Source organism: Ambystoma mexicanum, chromosome 10 (assembly GCF_040938575.1).
Source record: "Ambystoma mexicanum isolate Mex_15411 chromosome 10, UKY_AmexF1_1, whole genome shotgun sequence".
NCBI classification, from domain to species: domain Eukaryota; kingdom Metazoa; phylum Chordata; class Amphibia; order Caudata; family Ambystomatidae; genus Ambystoma; species Ambystoma mexicanum.
Genome location: NC_090932.1, coordinates 896,944,691 through 896,969,224, shown reverse-complemented (window position 1 = coordinate 896,969,224; position 24,534 = coordinate 896,944,691). Strand labels below are relative to the sequence as shown.

General features: G+C 46.9%; 1 protein-coding gene across 1 annotated transcript in view; it reads right to left on the bottom strand.

Moving 5' to 3' along the window:
* Positions 1 to 24,534, bottom strand: part of MCCC1 (methylcrotonyl-CoA carboxylase subunit 1) — a 577,485-nt gene that overhangs the window by 475,593 nt on the left and 77,358 nt on the right. Inside the window, exons 7-9 of the mRNA XM_069618652.1 lie at positions 14,134 to 14,255; positions 12,910 to 13,021; positions 12,142 to 12,223 (exon numbers count right to left, since the gene is read on the bottom strand). Of these exons, the coding sequence (XP_069474753.1) occupies positions 12,142 to 12,223; positions 12,910 to 13,021; positions 14,134 to 14,255 (316 nt within the window). The remainder of the gene's footprint in view (positions 1 to 12,141; positions 12,224 to 12,909; positions 13,022 to 14,133; positions 14,256 to 24,534) is intronic.

Sequence of the window (24,534 nt, the reverse complement as noted above, 5' to 3'; positions counted from 1 at the left end):
TATGGGTGAATTTTTATGCCAACAAATATCTACTTCCTATGCGTCACTCTGACATTAAGGATCCTACTGTTGTACCTGTGGTTTATGGGAAGTGTCCTTGGGGGGTGAAGGATATTATTTGGGCTCTCAAACTTAATCCTTCCCGTGCAGCTGGGCCGAACGGTATTCCTTCTTTTGTGTTAAAAGTTGCCCCTTTTTTCTGGTCAGAAATCTTGAAACCAGCATTTGCAGAAATGTATGAGACTCATATTCTTCCTGTGACATGGACCCAATCCATCATTATACCAATTTACAAAAAATGTGATTCATTAGAACTCTCTAATTACAGGGCGATTGCTCTTACTGATGCTATAAGCAAGGTGTTTGCAATTTTGTTATTGAGAGATCCTAATCATTTCATATCTAATAAAAATGTTTTTTCAAGATCTCAAGTAGGATTTTGGAAAAGCATGGGTACTGCTCTGAATGCGACGGTCTTGTCCAATCTCTTGTCTGATGCTAAACACAATGGCAATGGAACAATTTATATGACCTCTTTAGATATGATCAATGCTTTTAATTGTGTTGTTTGGAATAACCTTTGGATTCAAGTTAATCAAACTGATGGTTCGTTTAAAGATAGTTCAACTGTTGGCATTATTCCACAAAAACACTCCTTGAAGGTTTGCCTGTCATGGGAAGGGTCAGTTACTGCATCTGTAACAACTGAATTGGTACTTAAGCAAGGTTGTATTTTTGCTCCAACTCTTTAATCGGTATGTCAGTGATATGGAGACATTATGGCAGTCTTCTAATACAAATCCAGTTAGATTCGGTCAACCCAAACTCCATTCGCTGGCCTTCCCTGATGATTTTATATTCTTTGATAGATCAGCAATTGGTCTCCAACACAAACTACAACTGTTTTCTAATTATGCCCGTAGGAACAATTTGGAAGCTAATGAGGATAAAACAAAGACTGTTATTTTCTCTAAGGCTCAGAAACCAAAGACCATGGGCCTCATTATGACCCTGCCGGTCCGGATAGAACGGTGGCGGTAAAACCGCCACCACCGTTCTTTCCGGATCGGCTGATTCAGAGTCCTGCAGGCATGAGTGTCACTCCCGCCAGGTCTGACCTGGCGGGATTCACACCACCTGCCTGCAGGCGGACATGGAAACACCAGCTCTGTCCTAAACGGAACCAGTGTTTCCATGGGAATGGGGATTTACAGAATTCCGCCTCCGGAATTACCGGGTCACCGGGGTTGTAATGCCCTGGTGATTCCAGCAATCACGGAGGCGGAATGTTAGTACGGGTCCAGCGGCAGCCTGCTGTTTTTTCCGGCACAGCTACTGCCAGACTCGTAATGAGGCCCCATGTGTTGGGTTCTTGGATCTCTCATACGGTCTACAGTATGAGAGATTTGGGTTATTGTCTATCTAATATTGATTCTTTTACTATGTGGACAGTCCATACTAGATGAAAAGATTGAACCATTAAGCTCGCAAACGAATTTAGTGATGTTCAGACTGTGCAAATATACCACCATGCCAATTCTAAGATTCTATACCATGAAAATAGTACCCGTCTTGCTCTAATGGATTGGACATGTGTTTGATTGAGATAGGAAAGAGACAATGTTATCCAGGGTAAGCTCTGGAAAGTAACACTAGGCCTTTCTCGCACAATCCCCAATTCAATCAATCGTCATGAACTTGGTCTTCAATCTCTAAAAGCAAGATAGGAGTGTTGACTATTGATGAACTATGCGAAGTTTCTACAACCTCCTGATAATTCATTGTATACTGACCTTGGTTTTATGCTTCAAAAGGCTACTGTCGTATCAATTGACGATTTTAAAAATAAAATGCAAGACTTACTTCTGGCCATAGGGTTTACTGAGGAGTTGGTAAATCGACCAGGCGGAGTGAAGAGGAAATGATTTAAATACGATTGGGCAAATACTATTGATTCAAACGGTTCTTATTCCTCCTACATGGAATATACCAATTTTCCTCACAGACATGACTCTATTCTGCTATATCTCACTCGCTTTCCATGCAAAAAAAGCGCAGGCTTTGTATATGAGATTTAGACTCCGTTCCCAACTCAGGACCATATTAAACATTGGAAATCGGTCGATACACTGAGCACTTCTTTTACTTGACGTTTTTGCACAGACATTAAATATTGTGAAACCCTACGTCACTTGATTTTGGATTGTCAATATTTTGATTTGCTTAGATCTAGGCATTTTAAAAATGAAATACAAAATTTTAATACTGATGTCTCAAAAAATTGGCTATGGTCAATATAGATGTGGGGAATTCATGCATCCTTGATCATTGCACTGTGTACATTTTTGGAGGAACTTTCTAATGAATTGTTATGATTTTATTATGATCTATTGTATTTGAAAGTCTTGTTCACTTCCTTTGTTTTATGTGCATTTTTTTTGTGTATGGTTTATCTTTTTAAACTAAATCACAATGAAGAAAATAAAAAGGGTTATTCAGCACCGGCAATAGCAGTTCAACATTTTTGTAGTCTTATGATACTTTTCAATGGCCACAGGGCTTTAGCAATCCATCCCTAACTAGCTGTGAGTTCTTCAGAGTCAGTCTGGAGGAAATGCAGATAAGGCACAGCAGCAGACTAGGAAAGGATCCAGAGGAAACTTTGATTGTAAGTAACTAGAATGCTTTTGTTGTTCAAAACGTTATCAGGGACCTTAGAAAAGGCTTCCTATAGCCGCACAAGCATTAGGCCTGGGCGAACGGTATGGGTGAACACCTAAACACCAGAATCAGCACTCCAGTAACACAGGAGCGACAAAATGGCTTGAGCCAAGTACTACCCTGAGCCCCACAGTATCTGAGGAGTAATGAAGAAGATGCAGCTGGATTCTTTCACAGTGCAACAGCAGTGGACCCAGTCTCCTGTACCTTGGCTTTGGTGACAAAAGGAGGGACGGTGAAAGGAATGTCGCTGCAGCAATTGAGAGAAAGGACTCTCAGCAAGGAATTCTTCATACTCGCACGTCAGTCTGGAGTTTTGGTGCCTTTTCACAGGCTCCACGGATGAACGTGTACCTCCCCTCAGCCCCCACGATCAATCTGCCTCGATTCCGCGGTCCTTCATTATGTTGAGGGAACTTTGAGGAGGGGGATCTTGTCTATGGGGGTCCAACTGGAGCTCACCAAAGTTCTGGGAGGATTTGTTCACTGAAAGACGATGGACTGCAATTGGGTCGGAGGTCCCCTGGTATTGGCGGTTTGCAGCCCTGGAAGGCCACAGCACGTTGGAGATTGCTTGTTCTGCAGGTCGTCTTATGGCTAGTTGGTCCCACCGGCCAAAGGGAAGGAGTCGTCCTCTTCGGAGCTTCTCTGTCGATTCAAAAACAGGGTCAGGACAACAGTGGTTGCTTCGAGGTTACTGGAAGGGGCTGCAGGCTTCTCTAGTCTTCTTCGGATCGTCTGTTCCAGTGGTCAACTAGCCTTCTGCCTCAGGAACCTCACCTTTTATCAGGATTTCACACTCATCCTCTGCAGTTTACAGAAAGGGGTGGGTAGCTGTCCAATCAAGACAGCCAGTCCCCCCCCCCCCAACGGGAGCTGGTTCCTTTCAGGCACACCAGAAGACAAAGGATAGTGGAGTTTCGGGATTCTCCCAGGCTTCCTGTCCTCACAGACACACTGGAGCCTCGGCGGGCTACACAAAGGGTTCCCGCCAGAGACAAAACTCAAATCTGGACCTCCTCCTCCCAGGATGGTAGAAGAAGGACCAAGAAAGAAAAACAGCACAAGTAACGGAGAAAAAAGAAAGGAGCCACCATGTTGGAACAAAGGTGACTCTCATGTCCAGAACCGCAGCTGTGAATACAGCCTGTGGTGGAAAATAGCACAAAAGGTCGGTAGAACACATCCACTGCCACCAGCAATAACTATGGGGTTGTTACTGTAACATAAATGTTACAGGAGCTGAGAGATAAGGGTACTATGTATCCCCTCAGCACTCCACATAGGGTGTTGTGTGCTGATCTCTCCAAAGGAAAAAGGCTAAGAAGGATAGAAAGTATCCTAACCTTGAGAACAGAAGTTCTCAAGGAAAATGAAAGAATATAAAAAGGAGAGCCCAAAGGACTCCCAGCAACACTACACATAGGGCGCTGTGTGCTGCAAAAGTGAAACATAGATGCCTTTAAAAAGGTATGGAGGAAAGCTTGCCTCCATAAAATAAAGTAAAACACAATGAACAGGGTTCCCATGATCAGAGCAAGAAAGAATGAGGGGAAAGGGTCTCCTCATTCAGGAGAATAAGAAAAAGGTCTAGAAGTCCAGCAAAAAGTGCTGAGGGTCTCACTAGGAGGGGGAATTAAGCATAACACTGATACATCTCCCTAACAAATATTGTCACACAACTATTTATTTATATATTTTATTTATATATTTATAACACGCCGCAGCTCGCAAGCATCAGGGTGCGACAAAAACACGAAGACTGAAGTAATCACGGGACTACATAAAACAGAGAAGAGATGGACTCAATATGAGTCCGGAGCTGAATATGTGACAGATTACCGAAAGAGTTATGTTTTCAGCTGCTTTCTGAAGGAAAGGAAATTACTTTCCAGCCTAAGATTGCCGGGGGGCTCATTCCAGAGAGCAATGGCTTTGGTGGGAAAAGCCCTCCCAAGGCCAGTGGCTTTTAGTCTGGCATGGCCTGATTTGAGTAGCCCTTGTTTAGCGGATCTTAAACATCGGCTTGGTTGATACCATTTGAATTCCTTTTTAAGATATGATGGAGCCGTGCCGTATAGACAGCGGTGGACCAACGTCAAGGATTTCAATTTAATGCGCTCCTCTATGGCGAGCCAATGAAGGCCAATTCTGTCTTGGGTTATATGGTCACGCTTGGGTTTCCCTGTGATGGATCTAACTGCATTATTTTGGATTATTTGGAATTGTTTAATGCAAATGTTGCTAGACCCTAGCATCAATGCATTCCCATAATCGAGTCGAGACAGGATGGTGGCTCTAGCGATGGTGATGCTATTTTTGCGTTAAGGAATGGCCTAATGCGGCGTAGTAATCTCTGATAGTACTGGCAATTTCTTTTTATGTACAAGACCTGTGCCTCTGCTTCTAGTGAGGATTGCAGGTATATGCCGAGTGTTTTAACTTTGTTTGTGACTGTGATGTTGGAGTCTTTTATGTTGAATGTGGAATAGGCTGGGCCTAGATTTGATAAGGCTTTTGTGGATCCAAATGTCATAAGTTCTGTTTTGGAATCATTTAAGCACATCGAGTGAGCTTTCATCCAAGACTCTATGGTGTTATAGATGGCTGAAAGTCTGTTGTCTGTAATATGGTCTCCACAGAGTTCTAAGATCAATTGTGTGTCATCTGCGAAGTTAGTGAAGTAAATCCCCAACTGTGAGAGGAGCGCGCAGAGACAGCGAATGTGTAGGTTAAAAAGGAGAGGGGAGAAGCTAGCTCCCTGAGGGACGCCACAGTCCACGGCATTGGAGCTGTTGGAATGTCCGCCCCAAGTGATTTTGGAATTTGTGTCCTCCAAGAAGGAGGATATCCATTCGATGGCTTCCTCTGAGCAGTTTCAAGCTTTTTTTAGGGCCTCTCAGAGCTTCCCATGATCTAATAAGTCGAACGCTGCCGAGACGTCCAAGAGGATGAGCAGGCCGGCCTTTCCTTTGTCAAGGATACTCAGCATTTTGGTTTGGAGATCGAGTAGCGCCGATTCGGTGCTATGTGCACTTCTAAACCTAATTGCTGGGAATGTAGTAAGTCATGCTTGTCAACGTACTCTTGGAGTTGGTGCGTAGCTATTTTGTCGAGAATCTTCAACAAAAAATTGCAATTTGTGATAGGCCTGAGATTAGCCAGATTGTGCTGGTCTAGACCAGGCTTTTTCACCAATGGTGTGACTAACTGTTTTTATACCGGTGGGAACTTTTCGTCTCTAAATGACGAGTTTGCCATGCGACATAGAAATGGTGCAAAGATTCCTGCGTTATCTAGTATGAATTTGGGGGGTAGTAGGTTTTCGGGGCATGAGGTACAGTTCATAAAGGAAAGGGTATTTAGCATAATTTCTAGTGAAATTGGTGTAAACTGAAATTTGGGTACTTTGATTTCTGGGTCAGCCATGTTGTGGGTAGGTGGAATATCTATAACTTTGCAATTTAGGATGGTGTCTCTAGCTTTTAGAATCTTTTGTGAGAAAGCAGTTTGAACTTTTTCACAGTCCGCCATGGTTGGCTGCAAAGGTGGGGTGAGAGTGGGCGGCTTCTCAAAGGTTTTTAAAATTTGGAACAGTTTTCCCATGGAATTTGATGCGCCGGTGATTTGCTCGTTGTAGCAGTTTTTCTTTGTTTCTATAAATTTGGTTCTGTACAGAGTGTCAGATTTCTTCCAATTTCTACTAATACTGTACACAAATATACATTCACCATTAGGGGATCCTGCTATCACCACACACTCTACCTTTGAAAACAGCCATGCAATAGTTAAGCAAGGCTAAGAGAAACACCTTAAGTAACTTTGTATGGTAAAACAAGAGAGAAACAGAGCAAATAGCAATTTAGAAAGACTTGGAGACAGGTAAGTAAATTGGGAGGAAACCGTTTGAACACCCCTAAGAAAACTGAGATTATGGTCCCTAGTTCTTAAGGAGTACAACCCCGTCAGGAATTTGGGCCTATTGCCTAACAATCAGCAGCTCCACAATATGTACCTTGCAGGAGGGTTTACTGTGTAATTCGCCAAGAAGGGTTGCTAAAGCCAATGGTTGCAGATAAATGTTACAGAATTAGAAAAAAAAGGTAAGTAACAAGTTTCTCACAAAATCCCACCACACTAGGGGACGTCTGGAGGAGGCAGTCCAATGGATCTTATTCAGGCAAGGGAGAAATAGGATTAGTACTTAATGCAAATTCAGGGCTCACCCATAGTGGGTGCATGAGAGGCACCCCTAACCCCACTTCATTTTTGGGACTTTACAGGCCCAGTTGAAGAAACCCAGAGAAGCACCAGAATAATGAAAATGTAGTATTTGCAAAGAATCAAATTCTTTGGAAATGTAAAGGCTGATGGTGTCCCTTATGCCCTACACAGCACTTCACATGGGTGAAGGGCAGCGAGTAAAAGCCCCTTGACTTCACTCGTGTAAAGCTTTGTGAAAGGCATTAGGGAGGCCATGGGTGACGGCACGCCCTTCAAGATGCCTCGGGTTGCCAGAAAATCCAGCCCTGGAGGTATCCTGAATGGCTCTTCACCCCTCCCTCTGTCTGTCTGTCTGTCTGTCTGTCTCTGTGGGGTCAGAATGCTGACTCGACTTCTGTCTGATAGAGGAATATGGAGAACGGTGGGGATCGGGGAGGGAGAGGGAGCTCCTAACCCCTAACTGTCTTCCACCAACGGGAGGATGTTTGAGGAAGAGGTAAAAAGCCAAATGAGAGAAGATCACTGTCGAGCCCCACTCATGTGAGTTTTTAAAATAAAAAAAATATGTTTGTGTATTTTTGTACATGTGTGCGCGTGTGAGAGAGATATTGTTATTTTAAGTGTGAGTGGGTTCTGATGAGTGCCGTGTGTATGACTGAGAGGGAGGCTGCATGGGTGCGCTTCTGCTTGCATAAATGCTGTGAATGGATTAATGAACGTGTGCGTCTGCAGATCCCTCACTAAAACCCTGCCTAAAGTCCCCTTCCAAGGTGGCTAGGGGAAGGCAGACGTTTCCTGATCCCAACCCTGCGGGTGGGGTATTGTAGGATCACCTGGATGGAGACAGGGCCCGGGATAGTGGGGAGAATGTGTAGGATGTGACTCAGTATTTCTCCTCTGATAAGGAGATTCTTACCACTGTGCCAAAAGAGATTATGGTGTATCATTTTACCCCCTTTTCGTGGTGCCGCCATCCTGGACTGCACTCAATGACACATTTCTTCTCGGTTGTCGGCGGTCTCTGCTATGTTCACCACAGATTAACTCCTGTGGTCTCGCCACCACCTTTGTTTCAGCTAGGGCACCTGCTCTCTTGATTTCTTGCGTCTCGGGATTGCTGTGAATCTGGCGTGCTGAGCAGCTCTTGCAAGCAAGTTTGAAACTCATGGGTTTCTTGCTCTCAACTCTCGTCCGGTGTAGCGTAGCATGGGGCCTCCCACAGCCTACCCTTATGTTCCTCTCCCTTGTCTCTTGCTTTCACTCTCTTTGGAAGCACGTCCTTTCACATCCTCGTCCCAGTAAGGTGGACGTCCTGATTTAAAAGGGAAAAGACCTTTTCTCCCAAGATAACGATATCCCTTTGGAGTTTCTTCGTTGCAGTCCTGACAATTCATATTTACTTGTGTTTTAACACATTCCATGTAGGCCATGGTACGTCCTGCCTGAGTGAGTTCCTCATGGGAACTGGATTTCTTGACCCCTAAGGGGGAGTCTCTCCCATTCAGGTCCCACTTGCCTCTACCCCTAGGGGGGGGTATTGTGGAGCGGGCTCACCTCCCTAGCCTCACAGGAAAGGGCTCCCCCACTGGGGAAAAAGGGATGGATTTTCTCTATTCGTCACAGAAACCAGACACATTCATAAGTGCATGCCTATGTCCATACAATTTTTTTTAAATCTACTTACCTGCTCATTGTCGCTGCAGCTTCAGACTTCTGTTCACGCCTCTGCTCTCTGAATGTACTGCCTTGTGCAACTTGCAGCAGGCAGAAACGAGGAAAGAGGTGCCAATCAAACACCACTCCCCGAGTGCTGAGTCCTGGTGTACGCTCATATAAGCAGGATCTCACTGTACCCTGTCAGTCCTAACCAACAGGGAGACGCAGGAGAGCCCGCCCTAAGCATTTTTCAAGGTGCAATACCCCAGCCAGCATGGCCAGTTGGCCACGCAAGGCTGAGAAAGAAAAATCTCACTGGCCTTACATAGCTCATTGGGCATGCACAGCTGAGGTACTCCAGGCATTGGGAAACCTTGTTTCTCCAACAACACAGACGACCAAGGAGAGTTTCTTTAGCTGCAAGCAGCAACAGAGGGAGTGCTCAGGTATTCACTGGATCAGCGTTGGCTCGTCCATAAAGGGTGGTGGGTCGATATGCCATTGCCCATTATGGACAAGCCACCACTTTGGGTGGGAGGAGGAATCCGGAGAGAGCAAAAGAGAGAAAAGGAAGAAGAAAAGGGAGAGACAAAACAGCAAGAGAGGAAAGTGAAGTGGAGAGAAAGAACTGAATGCAGACAGACAAAAAGGAGTCTAGAATACAACAGAGGGAGGATGGAGAGCACAAGGAGGGAAAGAGGGGCACAAGGATGGAAAGAAGGAAGTGACCATCAGAAGGGAGAAAGCAGATTGTGTGGAAATGGGCTAGAAGAATGCCCCAGAGCTGGTGGAATGGGCTGCAACCAAAGAGCCAGAAACAAGTAAGATAAAGAGACTCGCAAACGGCAATCCTAGTAAAGTACTAAGGTGGTGATGCCCGGTAGGCAAAGTCCAGGAGGACAATACAAAATCCTGATAAATTAAGGCTCATGCCTGCACGCTCACACCTGAGAAAATACAGCCCGCTGGGGGGGGAAAGGCCCAAGACACGCTTGCAAGGATAACGAGTATTTATTTCTCCAAAATACAAATGCATGTGGGATGACAGGCCATTGGTCCATCGTCATCTGCTCATCTCCGTCCACGTGGCCGCTGATGTGCTCATCATCCAAGGTGAAGTTGGCCTAACAATTAATTGGCTACTAACACAGACAATGTTATTTTATCATTGTTACAAGCACCTGGCAGATACAGGGATGGGCTTGGAGCGAGAGCCGATGTCACTCGCATGCTTCACTCGCTCCCAGACAGATCAGCAACTCCCAAGGTCCTCCACCTTGTTTTAGGCTATCATTTTGATGCTACTCTGCACCTTGCTGCACAAATCATGTGACCCATTTCTGAAGGTGCGACAGCCTTGCCTTCTGACCTTACGGATCGATCGAGGGATGTCAAAGTTTAATGGTTAGTGGTCTGGGTTTTAACGGTGTCATGGCATTTGAGGGTCATGGGATGAAAGCATGGCAAAGCTGTATTTTTTGTGTGGGGGTCGTTGGGGGCCAGAGGGCTTTGCTATCTGTCCCGTGGGATGGTACTGCCAAGAGGCACTCTGCTCCCTTCTAATGACCTTGCAGGGTTCATTCTTTCCAGGGCACGAGGGCCTGTAACTTTCTTAAAGCAATGGAGGATTTTGTAGACTGTGTGAGACCTGGTCGGGCTAGGGTGGGGGTGATGTCCACACTCATACAAGGGGCCTAATAGCAACACACAAAATGTTGTTTGACGCACGTGGGCCTAACTTCTAAGATGGCTCCTGTTCGCCAAGATGGTGTTTACTCCTGCATCTACCATATAACTTGTATTGCATGCACTGAGGTGATCGCGCACCCTCCTGTATGTGTACCCCTCACCCCTGCTCCCGGGATGTGCTCTCTTAGCAGTTATTTCTCCTACGGTATCGCCTATGGCCAAGACCAAGAAAGAAGTCCTCAGCAGCACTATAAAACTCCACATACTGATCTACACAGGGAAATAACCCTGGGCCAAGAGAGAGCAGTACAGTCTCAGGGCTGCAGTCCTAAGAAAACTAGAAAGCTGAGCACAGACCCCATCGCTTGTTATTTTGGCCTAAATTCTAATAACTGTTAATGCTAGCAACGGCTTTAGTGTTTTCACATGGAATTCCCCTGTTCGTCTTAACCTTCACCCTTAACCATTTTATTAACAAACATAGTCAATCAGAGGACTCAAAATGGTCTCATGTCATCTGTAGATCCCTCGGCTGCCACAGTTCATATGTCTCACCGGTGTGCCCACTCCATTATGGGGCCCCGCAGGGCTCAGTTTTCTTCCCATTGCTTTTCAATATATGTGCCACAGTGACATCATGCAGAGGCACAGTCTAAAGTGCCATTAGTTTGCTTATAACAAGTGATCTACGTTTCCTTTCAAAGCACTCCCAAAACTGTCCTGGGAGCCATGACAAACTTAAGTCACTGATACTGGGGCTGATCAGTCCTACACAGCATACATACAGCTCCCAATGCCGATTGGGCCACCATCCATACTACGGGTCGGGCCATCAAAAGGAGGAGACGGTGACGGGTCAACTTCTCACATTCCTTTATTAAAATGGACTAACTACTGCCCCTCTAACCCCGTCACTTCCCTTCTCCACCCCGCACCCCAACTAGGTCCCTCCCACACAATGAGGCTAACAGGCCTCGTAGGCTAACGTGACAGTCGCAAAATGGAGGAAGGCATATCGGCTGAAGGCAAATCTGAACAGGAAAGAAAGAGGTTTGCAGATACAAAATGACCACTTAAAATTGCTTAAATTGGGTGCATAAATGCCATCAGTGGTAATAGTGTCCTTTCCGATTCCCAGGTACAAAACCTTGGAAAACTGTTTGATCAAAGCCTTGGTTGCAGTGGTTAAGAGGGGTATTTCCACCATGGGACTTTTCAGGGGTTTAGTGCCTTTGCTGCAATCATCCGACCTGGAATCATTGGTCCTTGCCATTTTTTGGACTATGCGAATGCGCTACCGGCAAAGGCAACAAGAAATCTGTGACTGGTACAGAAAGCTGCTGCTCGAAAACTGCCAAGGTGTTGGCCAAGCATATTTCACCCATCCTTCGTGATCGTCACTGGCTGCCTGTAATCTTCAGTGGGAGGCACAAGCTGGACATGATCACCTTTAAGCTTTGCAAGGAGCCAAACCAATTTACCAGCAGTCACAAACGGCGAGCCAGGCAGTGCCAATACATAACTTAAGTTGCTCAGATGAGTGTGTGCCTCACTGTGCTTGCTCCACCTGATTGGGTCACACCATCCCTACCACTGGCACTAAGATGCAGACCGATGGTGTTCTTGTTCGAGATTTGCTTTAACACCAATTTCTTCATCAAGGCCACTGTTCTTTTTGTATAGTGTTGAATTTCTATGCTGTGTTTGGCTAAACCCTTGAGTGTTTAACAACTTAATTAATACATTTGAAATATGTTTTAAACAAACACCTTAAGCAGGATAACGCAGGTTTGTTGCAGTTTATGCATGCATAGTTCCAAACAGTAACTTTCAATAGAGATGCTGGCATACCTGCACCCACATAATTCACTGCCTTTGCAGCCTTGACAGCAGCTTCTCCAAGTTGTTTCCTCACTTCCCAGCTGATACCTGGCTAGAACAGGAATACCCTCATTAAAACTCTGACATTTCAAGCACAAGCAAATAAAAAAGCTCTTCAAGGTAAGAGGATGTCGCAAATCGCAAGTTAGACGCAAACCTGCTTTGCGTTAACTTCATTAACTGGTAATATGATTGGGGTGAATTACTACTGGGGGAACATTTTGCCATAAGCAGCAGATTCCACAACACCCTCCGAGCTCATAGGTCGGTCCTTTATCTTGTAACCCGTCCGAGTACAGCCCTTTCGTGTATTTTAGGACAGTCTATTTGGATAATCAAGTCTTCACTTTGATTAGAAAATTCTTCTTTTGAAAACTATTTCCTTATGATGGAAAACATCCTCACAGGGCCCAAGTGGCTAAAGATGGGTATGTCTGCCTCAGAAGTGGCAGATGTTTGACACCCCTGTCATCATTTGTGTATGGCAGTGTTGTTGCTTAACCTATTGTTTGGAGGCCTTCTGATGCCATTTGTAGTCCAAGGAAGGGAAAAGTGGCACCTTAAATATAATAATGACTTTATGGATTTCTAAGTGTATGAATAATAAAATATGGATTAAAATAAGTGCTGTGACAAGAATAATGCAGTTAAGAGGGTGATTCCAGACCAGTACTCTAGGCTCCTCCCACCGCTAGTTGTAGAACAAACCCTGCTTCTACTCTGGTTTTTACCACTTACCCCGGGAGCCTCTTCAATGATTTTCTGGTGTCTTCTCTGGACGCTGCAATCTCTTTCAAACAAATAGACAGCGTTTCCATGCTGGTCCCCAAACACCTGCACTTCGACATGCCTAAAAAGTAGAGAGTTCCGAATGAAATGCCCAGCAGCCATTTGGGTCGGACCTTCCTGACATTGCACAAGGTCCATCCACTGAGGCCAGCAATTCTATTTACCACTTTCTATTTGACAATATGTGAATATGAGTGGCACAGTATGTTGATAAGAAGCAGCACAGCCTTACAGTTGAGCTATACTGATTCTGTGTGCTCCTCATAGGAACTCTAATACTGAAGCTATGATTCAGAGGTTGTGTTTGGAAGTCACATCAAACATATATAAGAAACAAAAACATAGATTGTGTTTTCTTGCTGTACAGTAGCCAGATTGGTATATTTGCAAAATGTTAAACATGTAGGTCACACATTCACCATATAGTGCAACACAGAATAACAATGGAGCTCTTTGGATTACTTTAACTAAATATGGAACACTGCAAAAATAAAAACAAAACAATTGTCTCCTGCTACCTGAATAATCTACTAGTGTTTCCCACATGTTCAGGGATCCTAACACAAATTTGCAGACACGTCCAACCCTCCACTGGTCAAGGGAGCCCCTCTCTGTCCTTACTGGATTAATAACACGCCCTAACACCTATGACGATGTCCTGCGCAATTGAAGAGCACGCTCATCTATCAAAAGGAGGTTTTACCCCAACCAGCACCACCTGACCATCACTTAATGTATTGACAGAGCACTGAAAGTTTCTACTCCAACACCTTGCTGGCTGCCAATTTCTGTGACTAATTCATTTCTATCAGAGACCTCTGAAAATATAAAATAAACCCATCTGATAGCTTGCAAGGGTGACAGAAAAGTACTGATTATTTGCATCGTCAAGATGTTGCTCTTTAAAAGCTGTTAAGATTAACAGCAAAAGCAGGCCTCAAAATGTGCACTCACTATTAGCTATTGGCGAGTGAGAACTGACTCTTGGGGAGAGGTTGCCTGCTGCAAGCATGTGGAAAACTGAGTGGGCAACTGATGCATCATCTGTGGCTAATAACATACACCCCAAAACGTTTACCCCTACAGCCAAGTCTGGATAATCAGGCAACACAGCTCAATTTTTCTTTTTAAATATGGCTTTTCCAGAGAAGATCTATCAAGATATACACTCACCGAGGATTTTCTACAAATTTCTCTATCAGCATGGCATCATCATTGAAAGATTTTCTAGCTTCTCGTCTGGCAGACTCCAGCTGTTCCAAAAACTCCTTTTCGCTTGCTGCGATTCTCATGCCCTATAGAGAAATGTGTAAAGAGTAAATGACAAGCACATGTGTAATGCAAAGTTAATGGCAGTGAGTCAAAGAGCAAAAAAAAATCCAGAGAAACATTACCATGAACTATTTCACCTGAAAACCATTAAAAACAATCACATTGAAAGAAATGTCGTTGAAGTTTTGCATATTCCCACATGCTAAAAGAGCCTGTGCAGAAAGGTAACAAGCATGCACCATTAAGAATGAATATTTCTTTTTAATTATTTTACATGAACTGCAAATGCATGCTTTGATATTCTGCATAAAATAAACCTACAACAAAATCATGCAAAAACTATACACAAGTCACAACGTCTGGCTTTGTAAATGCTGGTTTTTAACGGGACATTGCAAGGAACAGATATAAATCAAGTCGCTGAGGGCACTGTTGGTTAACACTTATTACATTTGTGGGGGCGCTGTTGCGCACATAGCTGGGTGCAGCCTCGTGTATGAGCTCCAGTGTCGAGCTCGGGTCTTGAGCAATATAAAAGCTGAAATATGTCTGGTTTCTGAACATATTGCACAGGAAGGCTTATGAAGATTCCAGGCACATTCGTGGATACAAATCATAAAGATTGGTGCGGCGCATCCAAAGATATGACCATCTTCTGGCGAGGCCCTGTGACGACCTTCTGTGTGTGGAACACCACACACCCACAGGCCACTCCTGCTGAGGAGCCGCTCCCAACTGGGCAGGGACTGCGAGATCCAAAACCGGAACCCGACAACCAGCGACTAGGAGGTCCTCTCACCCAGAGTTGCAGAGGCAACTGCTATATCAGCCAACGCCGGGCTGCGTAGGCAGGGAGGACACCGCAGCCTCTTAAACGCCAGAAGAGACTAACCAAGGACTGCAGCTAAGCCGCGGAGCAATTGAGGAGCACGACGGATTCCCTACGGCTTGAACACACAAAGTCAGACAGGCCCAGGATCCGAGAACGACAAGGCCGCAACACCTCAGAGGGCAACGCCACTCCACTGGTCACCCTCCTCAGAGGAACAACCCTCACAACGCTGGCAGACTCCGGGGACACAGATACCCGGCGGGGGACAGAGACGACCCGCACCCTCGGGCACAGACACTGGAATGGCAGCAACATTCTCTGCCCCTGATACATTTGGACAAAAGGTGCCCCCCAATCCATACCCAAGAAGCGACACCCGACTCAACTGCGAAAGAGCACCGGAGGAACCTGCATGCAGAACACCAGTCACAGGCTCGAGCTCAGGCACATAGGGACACGAGAACAATCTGGTGGCAAATGTGGTCATATTGCTAACCATCGAGGTAAGTGAAAGCATAGCAAGATCCGCTGAGCGTTCGGCAGACAACATCACTCTTCCCCTCACGTTCCCAGAAGCATTACACAGCGTCCCACGAACACTGGATCTCCCACGGGGCGAGCACTGCAGGGTTTGCAGCTTGGGAGACATGGCACAGAGTGCGCTGGTGGCGAATTCATGATACCAGAGGCGAGGGGTACATTCTTTGCACACGGTCCTCCTCCTCCCATGGATGCAGGCCTACATAAATAAAGGCATGAGAGAGAACAGGGGGCACCGTCAGATACAGTGGGAACCCTTGCGCTGAGCAGGAACACGAAAAGGACTGCAGCAGGCTCAGCGGAGAGTGTCTCCTATCCCCCCCCATTCCCTCATTGGATAATCTACAACGAGCGCCAAAACTGACACTCCCCAAGCACTCAAAGACTCCCAACATCAGAGACAATCCATGGCAAACTTAGGTGGCAAGCTACCAGATACGGGGGTCAGAGGGTGCATGAACCTTGGTAAACACTCAAAACCCTACAGCATTTAAGCCAAGCACGTTCGTCGTTGAACGAGCGCATAGGTCGTCAGCCCCGCGGCCTAAGCTAGGAGCCTACCCGAGACCGATAATAGTGCGGTTTATGAACTATAGAGACAGGGATTGGTATTACGAGCTGCCAGGGACAAGCAGGAACTGAAAGTTGGGTCCAGTCTGATCTGGATATTCCCCGACTACACCCAGGCAGACCAGCAAGAAAGACGTACATTTACTGGAGTGAAGAAGATGTTGAGGGAAAGCATGATACCATACTCGATGTTGTACCCGGCGAGGCTGCGTATGCAGTATAAAAAGAAAACCTATTTCTTTACGTTTCCAGAGGAAGCAGTCGCCTATGTAGAAGCATTCCGCTGCCCGATAAGCAGCCGCCAGGGGATGACAATGGGACAGAGTAATGGATCACATTTTGGAGTTAGTCTGTCTGCTCTAAGCTGAACTAGAGACTAGATACTAACCTGTGGAAACAAGTGGCACCCGAAGTACACAACCACTACCTTGTCGAGACCCCATGTTGGACTGCTAGCATCTTGCGGACCGACGTACTTCATTATGTGTATTGGTAACGTAACTTTAAAATGCAGAAACCATAAAGGACATGGCATGAAAGTAACCCTGAGACCCTGGCCGCCACTGCAGTGGTTGCCCCCATGCAAGTGCATAGTTTAGTGAAGTGGGTATGGGAAGGGGGAGGGGAGGAGAGTGATGGGTCATGCATAGTTGAAGTTCGGGGAACTATGAGGGAGGGGGAGAAAGGGGCAGTTTGGGGGTTCAAGTTAAAAAAATGCACAGACAGATATCAAGGAGTTACTGCGATGTTGACAGGATTTTGAAGTGTGAAGGTGGAAAGAACACATGAGAGATGATGGCTGATAAGGGATTAGCCGGGATAAAACTACTTAGCTGGAACGTGAGGGTCTTGGTATGCCTGTGAAAAGGAGGAAAGTAATGGCGTATGCAAACAGGCAGGCGGCAAGGATACTGTTTTTACAGGAAACGCATTTACTAGAATATCAAGCTCATAAACTTGTCCCAGGGCGGGGAGAATACCAATATTATACGTCCTATTCCACCAGAGCCCGGGGAGTTATGATTATGATACATGGATCGCTACCATTCACACATTATGCGACAGAAAGTGACCCAGGTGGTAGGTACGTAGTTGTGCATGATAGACTGGGAAGTGCCGAAGTAATTCTGATCAATATATTTTTTTTTAAAACAATTTTATTGGTTTATTCAAACAACAAAACAAGAAAAAACCATACAATCCAAACATGCAGTGCAATATCAAAGGCTGAGTTGTACAATGCTTAATGTAAGTCACTGCTCCCCTTATCCCACCCCCCAACACAAGCCTATTCCTGCTCACACTCCTTTCCTGCATCATGTGGTGGGGTCTCCCCACTCATGGGTTCTGTCAGGTCTTGTATTGACCCAAACAATTCCGCTATCAATGATTTCCAGGCCATCAGGGTACCCACCTCCTCCTCCCCTCCTACAATGCTCACTTCTAGCCATACCGCGGTTTCTTCTTCCGCCCATTTCTGCAACTCTTTCTACCACACCTCCATCCGTGGTCTGTGGCATGTCTTCCACCCCATGGCAATTCTCCTTTTCGCAAGCAAATATGCTAGGTCCTTAAACTTACTCACATGCTTGAGTTTCTGCGGTCTGGGGAACCCGCCAGCAAACAGGCCCAGGCTGTATCTATAATAATCTTGACCCCCTTCTCTGCCAATTTGCGTGCTACTTCACCCCAGAAACGCTCGATAACCGGGCATGACCAGAACATATGTACCATGCCAACTTTTTCTTCGTCACATTTGGGACATCCTTGTCGTCCTGCATTTTCAAACCTAGATATCCTCTGGGGTGTCATATATGCCCTGTACGTTATATACAGTTGTATCTGTTTTAGTCTTGCATTTCTCAAAACCTTCCTATGGTACCCCAGGGCACGTTCCCACATCCCATCCTCCATCGGGGCTCCTACTTCCGCTTCCCAGTCTAGCCTCAATTGTGTTGGTTCCTTCCCAACCTTAGACATCATCATCTCGTACAATCTAGAAATCTGATGCCCGCCCTCCGTTATATCATATATTACGTCTATGACAGCATCTGATTCCTCTTCCAGTAGCATTTCGGGCCATGTTCTCCTGATTCTTTGCACTAATCTGTGATACATAATATACTGACCTATGTGCAACCCCATTTCCTCCCCCAGCCCTTCAAAGTCTACAATGGCCCCCTCCCGCCAGATAGCCCCCATTGTCACTAGCCTGACTGACTGTTTCCCATTGGTTCCTGATTATCATACTTAGCTTCTTGTCGCTCCATTTTAGTGCAACCAATGGTATCAGCAGGGGAACATGGGGATGAGTTCTCCATCATCAGGCATGCCCTAAAACACATCTTCCACCCCAGCACCATCATATTGGGGCGCCGTTCCATTTCTGTCTTGGGCAGGCACATCATCTCTTTCAAATAAAATGGGGCACAATCTTGTCCAAAAAGTCTGGATTCCGAGGTCTCTTCATCTGAAAAGCCATTTGGCCACATACTGCAGTTGACTCACTACATAATAGACCTCATAGTTGGGCAGTTTTATCCCCCCTTCCTCATAGAAGTTCTGTAACTTCCATAGTGCCACTCTATTCCGCGCGCCATGCCACAAAAAATCCCTGCACGTACTGGATAGTTTAACAAAAAACTTCTTGGGTATCAAGTATAGTATATTCCCAAAATAGTGCAGGAGCCTAGGTAGAACCACCATCTTTAGCATTGCCCCACGTCCCATCATTGCTAGGGGCAGTTTCACCCAAAATCTCATACAATTCTCTATTTTCTTAATGGCCACCTCAGTATTATGTCTATGCTCCTCTTCCATTGTGTGGTACACGTCAATCCCCAGATAGCGAAAAGTACTAGCCGCCCATGGTATCTGTAACACCGGTAGCCGTCCCACTGGAGTCCCCCTATAGCCGCCCAATGGGAAAATGCTGGATTTTTGGGAGTTCACCGCTATACCAGACAAACCCGCATATCTCTCCATCACCTCCAAAAGGTAGTGGAGATTTTCCTCTGGGTGCTGCAGATACAGCAGCAAATCGTCCACATATAAGGAGATCAGGTGTCGTTCCCCACCCATGGCGATGCCTATGGTATCGTATTGTTGTCTAAGGTATATTGCCAGGGGTTCCAGAGCTAATATATAAAGCATTGGGGACCATGGACATCCTTGTCTGGTGCCTCTACGGAGTTGCCATCTTTCCGATGTCACCATTCCTGTTCTGACTCTGGCCAACGGTTCACTATATAGCATCTTCGCCCATTGTGTGTATCCTGGCCCCATTCCATAGCCCGCCAGGGCTGCCAGCAGCCATGGCCACTTGACCGAGTCGAAGGCCTTTACTGCGTCCAAGCACATGATTGAGTTTGGGAGCGAGAGCGAAGGTGAAATGGCAATCACCCGTTGGAGTCGTCTATGATTGTTAGTTATGTTCCTGTTTGGGACATAGCCTGTCTGGTCGGGGTGTATTAGTTTGCCAATGACTCTCTGCAATCTGTTTGCCAAGACAGCCGTCAATATTTTGCTGTCCTGGTTCAGCATCAACAAAGGTCTGTAAGATCCACAGCTATGCCCAGGCTTGTTGGGCTTGGGGAGCGGTATGATAATCGCCTCTCTAAGTGACTCTGGCAACCTTCCCACCTCAAACGCTTCATTTAACATTTCTAACATTGGTGGGAGCACCTCCTCCTTAAATACTTTATAGAATTCACTTGGGAATCCGTCAGCCCCTGGTGTCTTGCTAGTAGGCAGCTGCTTCACGACCTCTTCTAACTCCTCCAAAGTAATCGGTGCATCTAGCTCGTCCCTTTCCTCAACGCTTATCTTAGGCAGTCCTATGTCCTCCAGTGTTTCTATTATCGTCTCATAATTACTGCCTCCTTCATCATCATATAAACGACCTGTAATAATCTGCAAACTCCTGATTTACTTCATCGTGGGTGTCTACTATCCTACCATCTTCTCTCGTTATTGTTCTAATCGTGGGTCTGGGGGTTTCGCTCTTGTATAACCATGCTAAGAGCCTTCCTGTTTTCTCTCCTCCCGCATGCTGTCTCTCTATATATTTTTTATAGTTGAGGTTACACAGTCTTTCCCAGTGCCCCGCACATTCCTGCTGCAGTTTAAGTATCAGCTCCATGCCTTCCTTCGAGTTCATTCCTCCCACCAATGCCTTTTCCAGTTTCCTTTCGGTTTTTTTTAGGTCAACCAGGATCCCGCCTTGCAGGCCTTTAGATTTTGCAATGGCTATCCCTCTCATCACGACCTTAAAGGCTTCCTAGAATGTGCCCTCCGAGTCCACGCTACCAGTATTTATTTCAAAATAGTTTATAATCTCCTCCCTCATATCCTCCCTAAAAAAGGGATCCCTGAGTGCCTCCACTCGGAGGCGCCATGTCGGAATCCTTGCTCTCGGGGGGCAGTATTGCCATCCGAGTACCAGGGGTGAGTGGTCCGAAAGGACCCTCGCTTTATATTCCGCCTGTGTGATCTCTGTTATTATTTCCGAAGCAGCAAAGACATAGTCTAGCCTCATATGTAACTGCTGAGTGGCGGAGTTATGCGAGTATTGCCTTTCTTGGGGGCGTTTCGTCCTCCACACATCCTCCAAGCTGAAGTCATCTAGTAATATCTGTAACGCTCTAGCCGCAGGGGTGGGTCTATCAATCTTCCCATCCGACCTATCCATCTTGGGGTTTAATACACAGTTAAAGTCCCCTCCCCAGATCACCGCACTCCCCACACACCTGCTGAGGTTAGTACAGAGAGTTCTGAAGTATGCCGCTGCATTTTGATTCGGGGCATATGCATTTACAATGCTTATCTCCATGTTCTCCACGAATCCCCTCATTATTACCATCCTCCCATCTGTTTCCACTATCTCCTGCAACAATTTAAACGGGACATGCAGCGCCACCCAGATGAGCACTCCCCTAGCATAAGCAGAATATGACGAACCCACCACAACTCCTTTCCATTTCTTGACCAGCATCTCCATCCTTTCCCGTGTCAGGCAAGTCTCTTGCAACAGTGCAATGTCTATCTTTTGTCTGCGCAGGTACAACATGACCTTATTCCGTTTTAAATAGCTATTAAGCCCCCTCACATTCCACGTAATTATTTTAAGGTCCCCCATGGCATATTAGAGTTCCCTCTCCTTCCCCACCGGTGCAGTCCAAAACTTCCGTCTCAGTTTATATAGGGGTGTTCCCCATTTCAAACTCCCTTTATCTACAAACACCCAAAACCCCTCTTCCTTTTCCCCTCCCACCTCCCTTCCCTTCCCTTCCCCAACTTTACCCCCCCAAACTGTTGGCCAGCTCCATCCCTGGATCTCAGGCACCCCCACATCTAGCTCTTTCTGGCAAATGCCTGTACTCGAACCTCAGCAGGGTGAGGTCACCCTAATGGCTACCTACTACTACTACTATTACTCGGGGGTGGGGGAGAGGGGTAAGGTGCCCGTGTCCAGCCGCTCCTATTTGCTAAAAATCAACCACAGCATGCTATGCATTTTGCTCATGTACTCAATACTCTATATTCCAGTCCGCCACATAACAACAAAATCAATGTTCTCTTAGTCTAGTTTGACACCACCTATCCACACCTGTCTCTCAATGTCTTAAGCAAGTCTCTAATGGGATACCCCGCAATGTGAGACACCAGTATGCACACAACATCCCAATCACTTATCGTGCTCTTCCTGGGCCCATGCGGCCTCTTGTTCCGGGCAGCCCTGCAAATCCAGCCGTGCAGCCGCTTCCTCCGGGGTTTCAAAAAAGAACATTCTACTTTTGTATAACACTTTCAATCTTGCAGGGTACAGTAGCATGTATTTGATGCTGGCCATTCGCAGCCTTCTTTTCACCGCCACTTAGCTAAATCGTTGCCTCTGGACCAGCATTGTATAATCAGGATGCGCTGTAATAGTAGCAGTGGCTCTTTCAATCGTTCCAACTTTTCGAAAATACTCCAAAATCTTCTTGCGGTCTTTATAGTTCAATATCTTAGCAATTATTGCGCGGGGGCTCCGGGCTTCGGTTTTCTCATGAGAGCTCTGTGCGCTTGCTCAACTGTGAAGCCTTGCGAAGTGTATCGGCCCCTATTTCCTGCAGGATCATTTCTCCACGTAGTCCGTAGGGTCCTGGCCTCCCTCTCCCTCGGCAGACCGACCACGCGGATGTTGTTCTGTCTCGCTCTTCCTTCGGCTTCCTCTGCATGGTTCTCCAGGTTAGCCACTTGCTGTTTTAGTATGTGGACCTCCTTTGCATTTTCAGTGCTGGTGTCTGTGTAAGTTTTGACCGCACTTTCCAAGCTGCTCGTTCTGTCTGCTAGCGCCCTGAAGTCTTGTCGCAGCAAGTGGACTTCTATCCCCACTGCATCTATTTTTGCTTTCAGGGAGGTTCGCAAATCCGCCATTGCAATCCCCCATGAGTCTCTTAGCTCTGTTATGGTCGTCAGTATTTGATGATTCTCGGTCCCCGGGGAACTTTCAGTGGGCGCGTTTGTGCCAGTATGCGTCGACGCCGCTGGCGACTGCTGTGTCTTGGCAAATGCCTCCATTGTGGGTTGTTTGCTCTTGCCCTTGACCACTCTCCCCGTCATCTTACGAATTTGATGACGTGTCCAGGTTCACTGCGGCTGTGGTGCAAGTCTGTTCCTCAGACACGCCGTGATGCTGGTGGGTCACTCCAGGTCTGGGCTGTTCTCCTCGGAGTGCCCAGCATGTATCTGTATGCGCTGTGCCATATTTTCAGGTGGGTTATGTCTTCCCACGTTTTTGAATGGCTTTACTGCTTATTGTGGATCGTTGCTGGTCTCAGTTGGGCGATCAGTCTATTTGGCACTTTATGTTGCGTGCTCTGAGGCAGTACACCTGCCAGCTGCCACCCCGCCCAGCCACATACCTCGCTCTCTTCAATGTTAGCAATGTCTCAGGCAGAGCTGGGGGCCTTCCCTTTTCACCTGGCCTTTGGCACTTGTATTTGCTGATACAGTGATAAGCTCAGGTTCTGTTATGTGCTCAATTGGCGTCCCCCTTGGCCGATAGCCACCACACTTCGAATCTTGCCACTGGCCCCAGATTTCATGCTTACTTGTAGGCTATGTCTTTGCCAGTGGGTCACGCCCGGTACACTCCCTTGGTGCGGGTCCCATTCCGCCTTTGGCTTGCAAAATCCTGTGTTTCCCTCTTCCGTTCCGCACGGGCGTGCCGGTCATGTGTGCCAGGGTTCCGCACAGACTGGGACTGCGTTATGCAGCCCTTTGGATTCCCTGTCCAGCACGCCCTGCCACCCGTCGATGGACCGATGGGGCGCAGTGGTTGCAGTCCACCTGGCAGCGCCCCACGGGCGGTTGCAGCCACGGGCCCAAGGGACACACATTACTCCCCAATGATTCACAGCCACACAACAGCCCACGCACCTGGCTGCTGTTCGGTGCGAGGGCCTTTCCGCCTCGGCCAACGCAATGTTCAGCGAGGCGCCGGGCCAACACAATGTTCAGCGGGGCACGGGGCGCCTTGTTTGGTGTCCGCGCCATCGTGCACCCACTTTTGTGATGCCAGCACTCGTTCTGGTTATTGTACAATACTATTGGTCATGTCCTTCATGCAGGAGGAATTCCCTGCGAGCCTCGCCGATCCCCTTTTCGGTCCCGTCTGACTCACGATGTTTGTTCAGTTTAGCGAGCCCTATTTACCGGTCCTGCACACTCGGGTGCCTCTACATATACCGGATCGCTCAGAGCACGGTCTTTGAGCCTCCGTTCCGCGTTCGCCCAGCAGCTGCTGTTCACACGGGTCGCACACCCGTAATGCAGCCCCCGTGTCTCCGGAGCCCATTACACACGGGCAGCAGGGAGCCGTACACTCGATCTTGAATGGCTACGGGGGGCCGCGCAAGCTCCAGATGCCGGTCCCCACCTATCTGTCCATGCGAACCCCGCCTTCACGACCCGGGTCCGCCCGTCACCTCGGGCTCTTCACGCTAGCTCTGCATCCCCGTGAACCCAGCTCACCGCTTCAAGCACAAGGATCTGCACACCCACCAAGGGACAGCGTTCATCTGTCCACTGCACGTTTGGGTCCGTACAGCTGTTTTCACTGCCGCAGACGCATCTCCTTCGTTGTCTGCCATTTTGGGCACATTGTATCGGAGCTGTCGAATGCTTCAATGTCAGTTTCACTGCTGTTGCGTAACCCAATTCCTTTGAATTCTGTGGCTGTGGCAGGGGCACACATTCATACTCCAATGCTTCCAGTCCTGTAGCGGGTTTTCAATTTTTAATGCGTGTTTCCAAGGATCGACGTCGGATCTCCGGAGCAGCTCTCTTCAGGCACGTCCTACTCCACGCTAGTT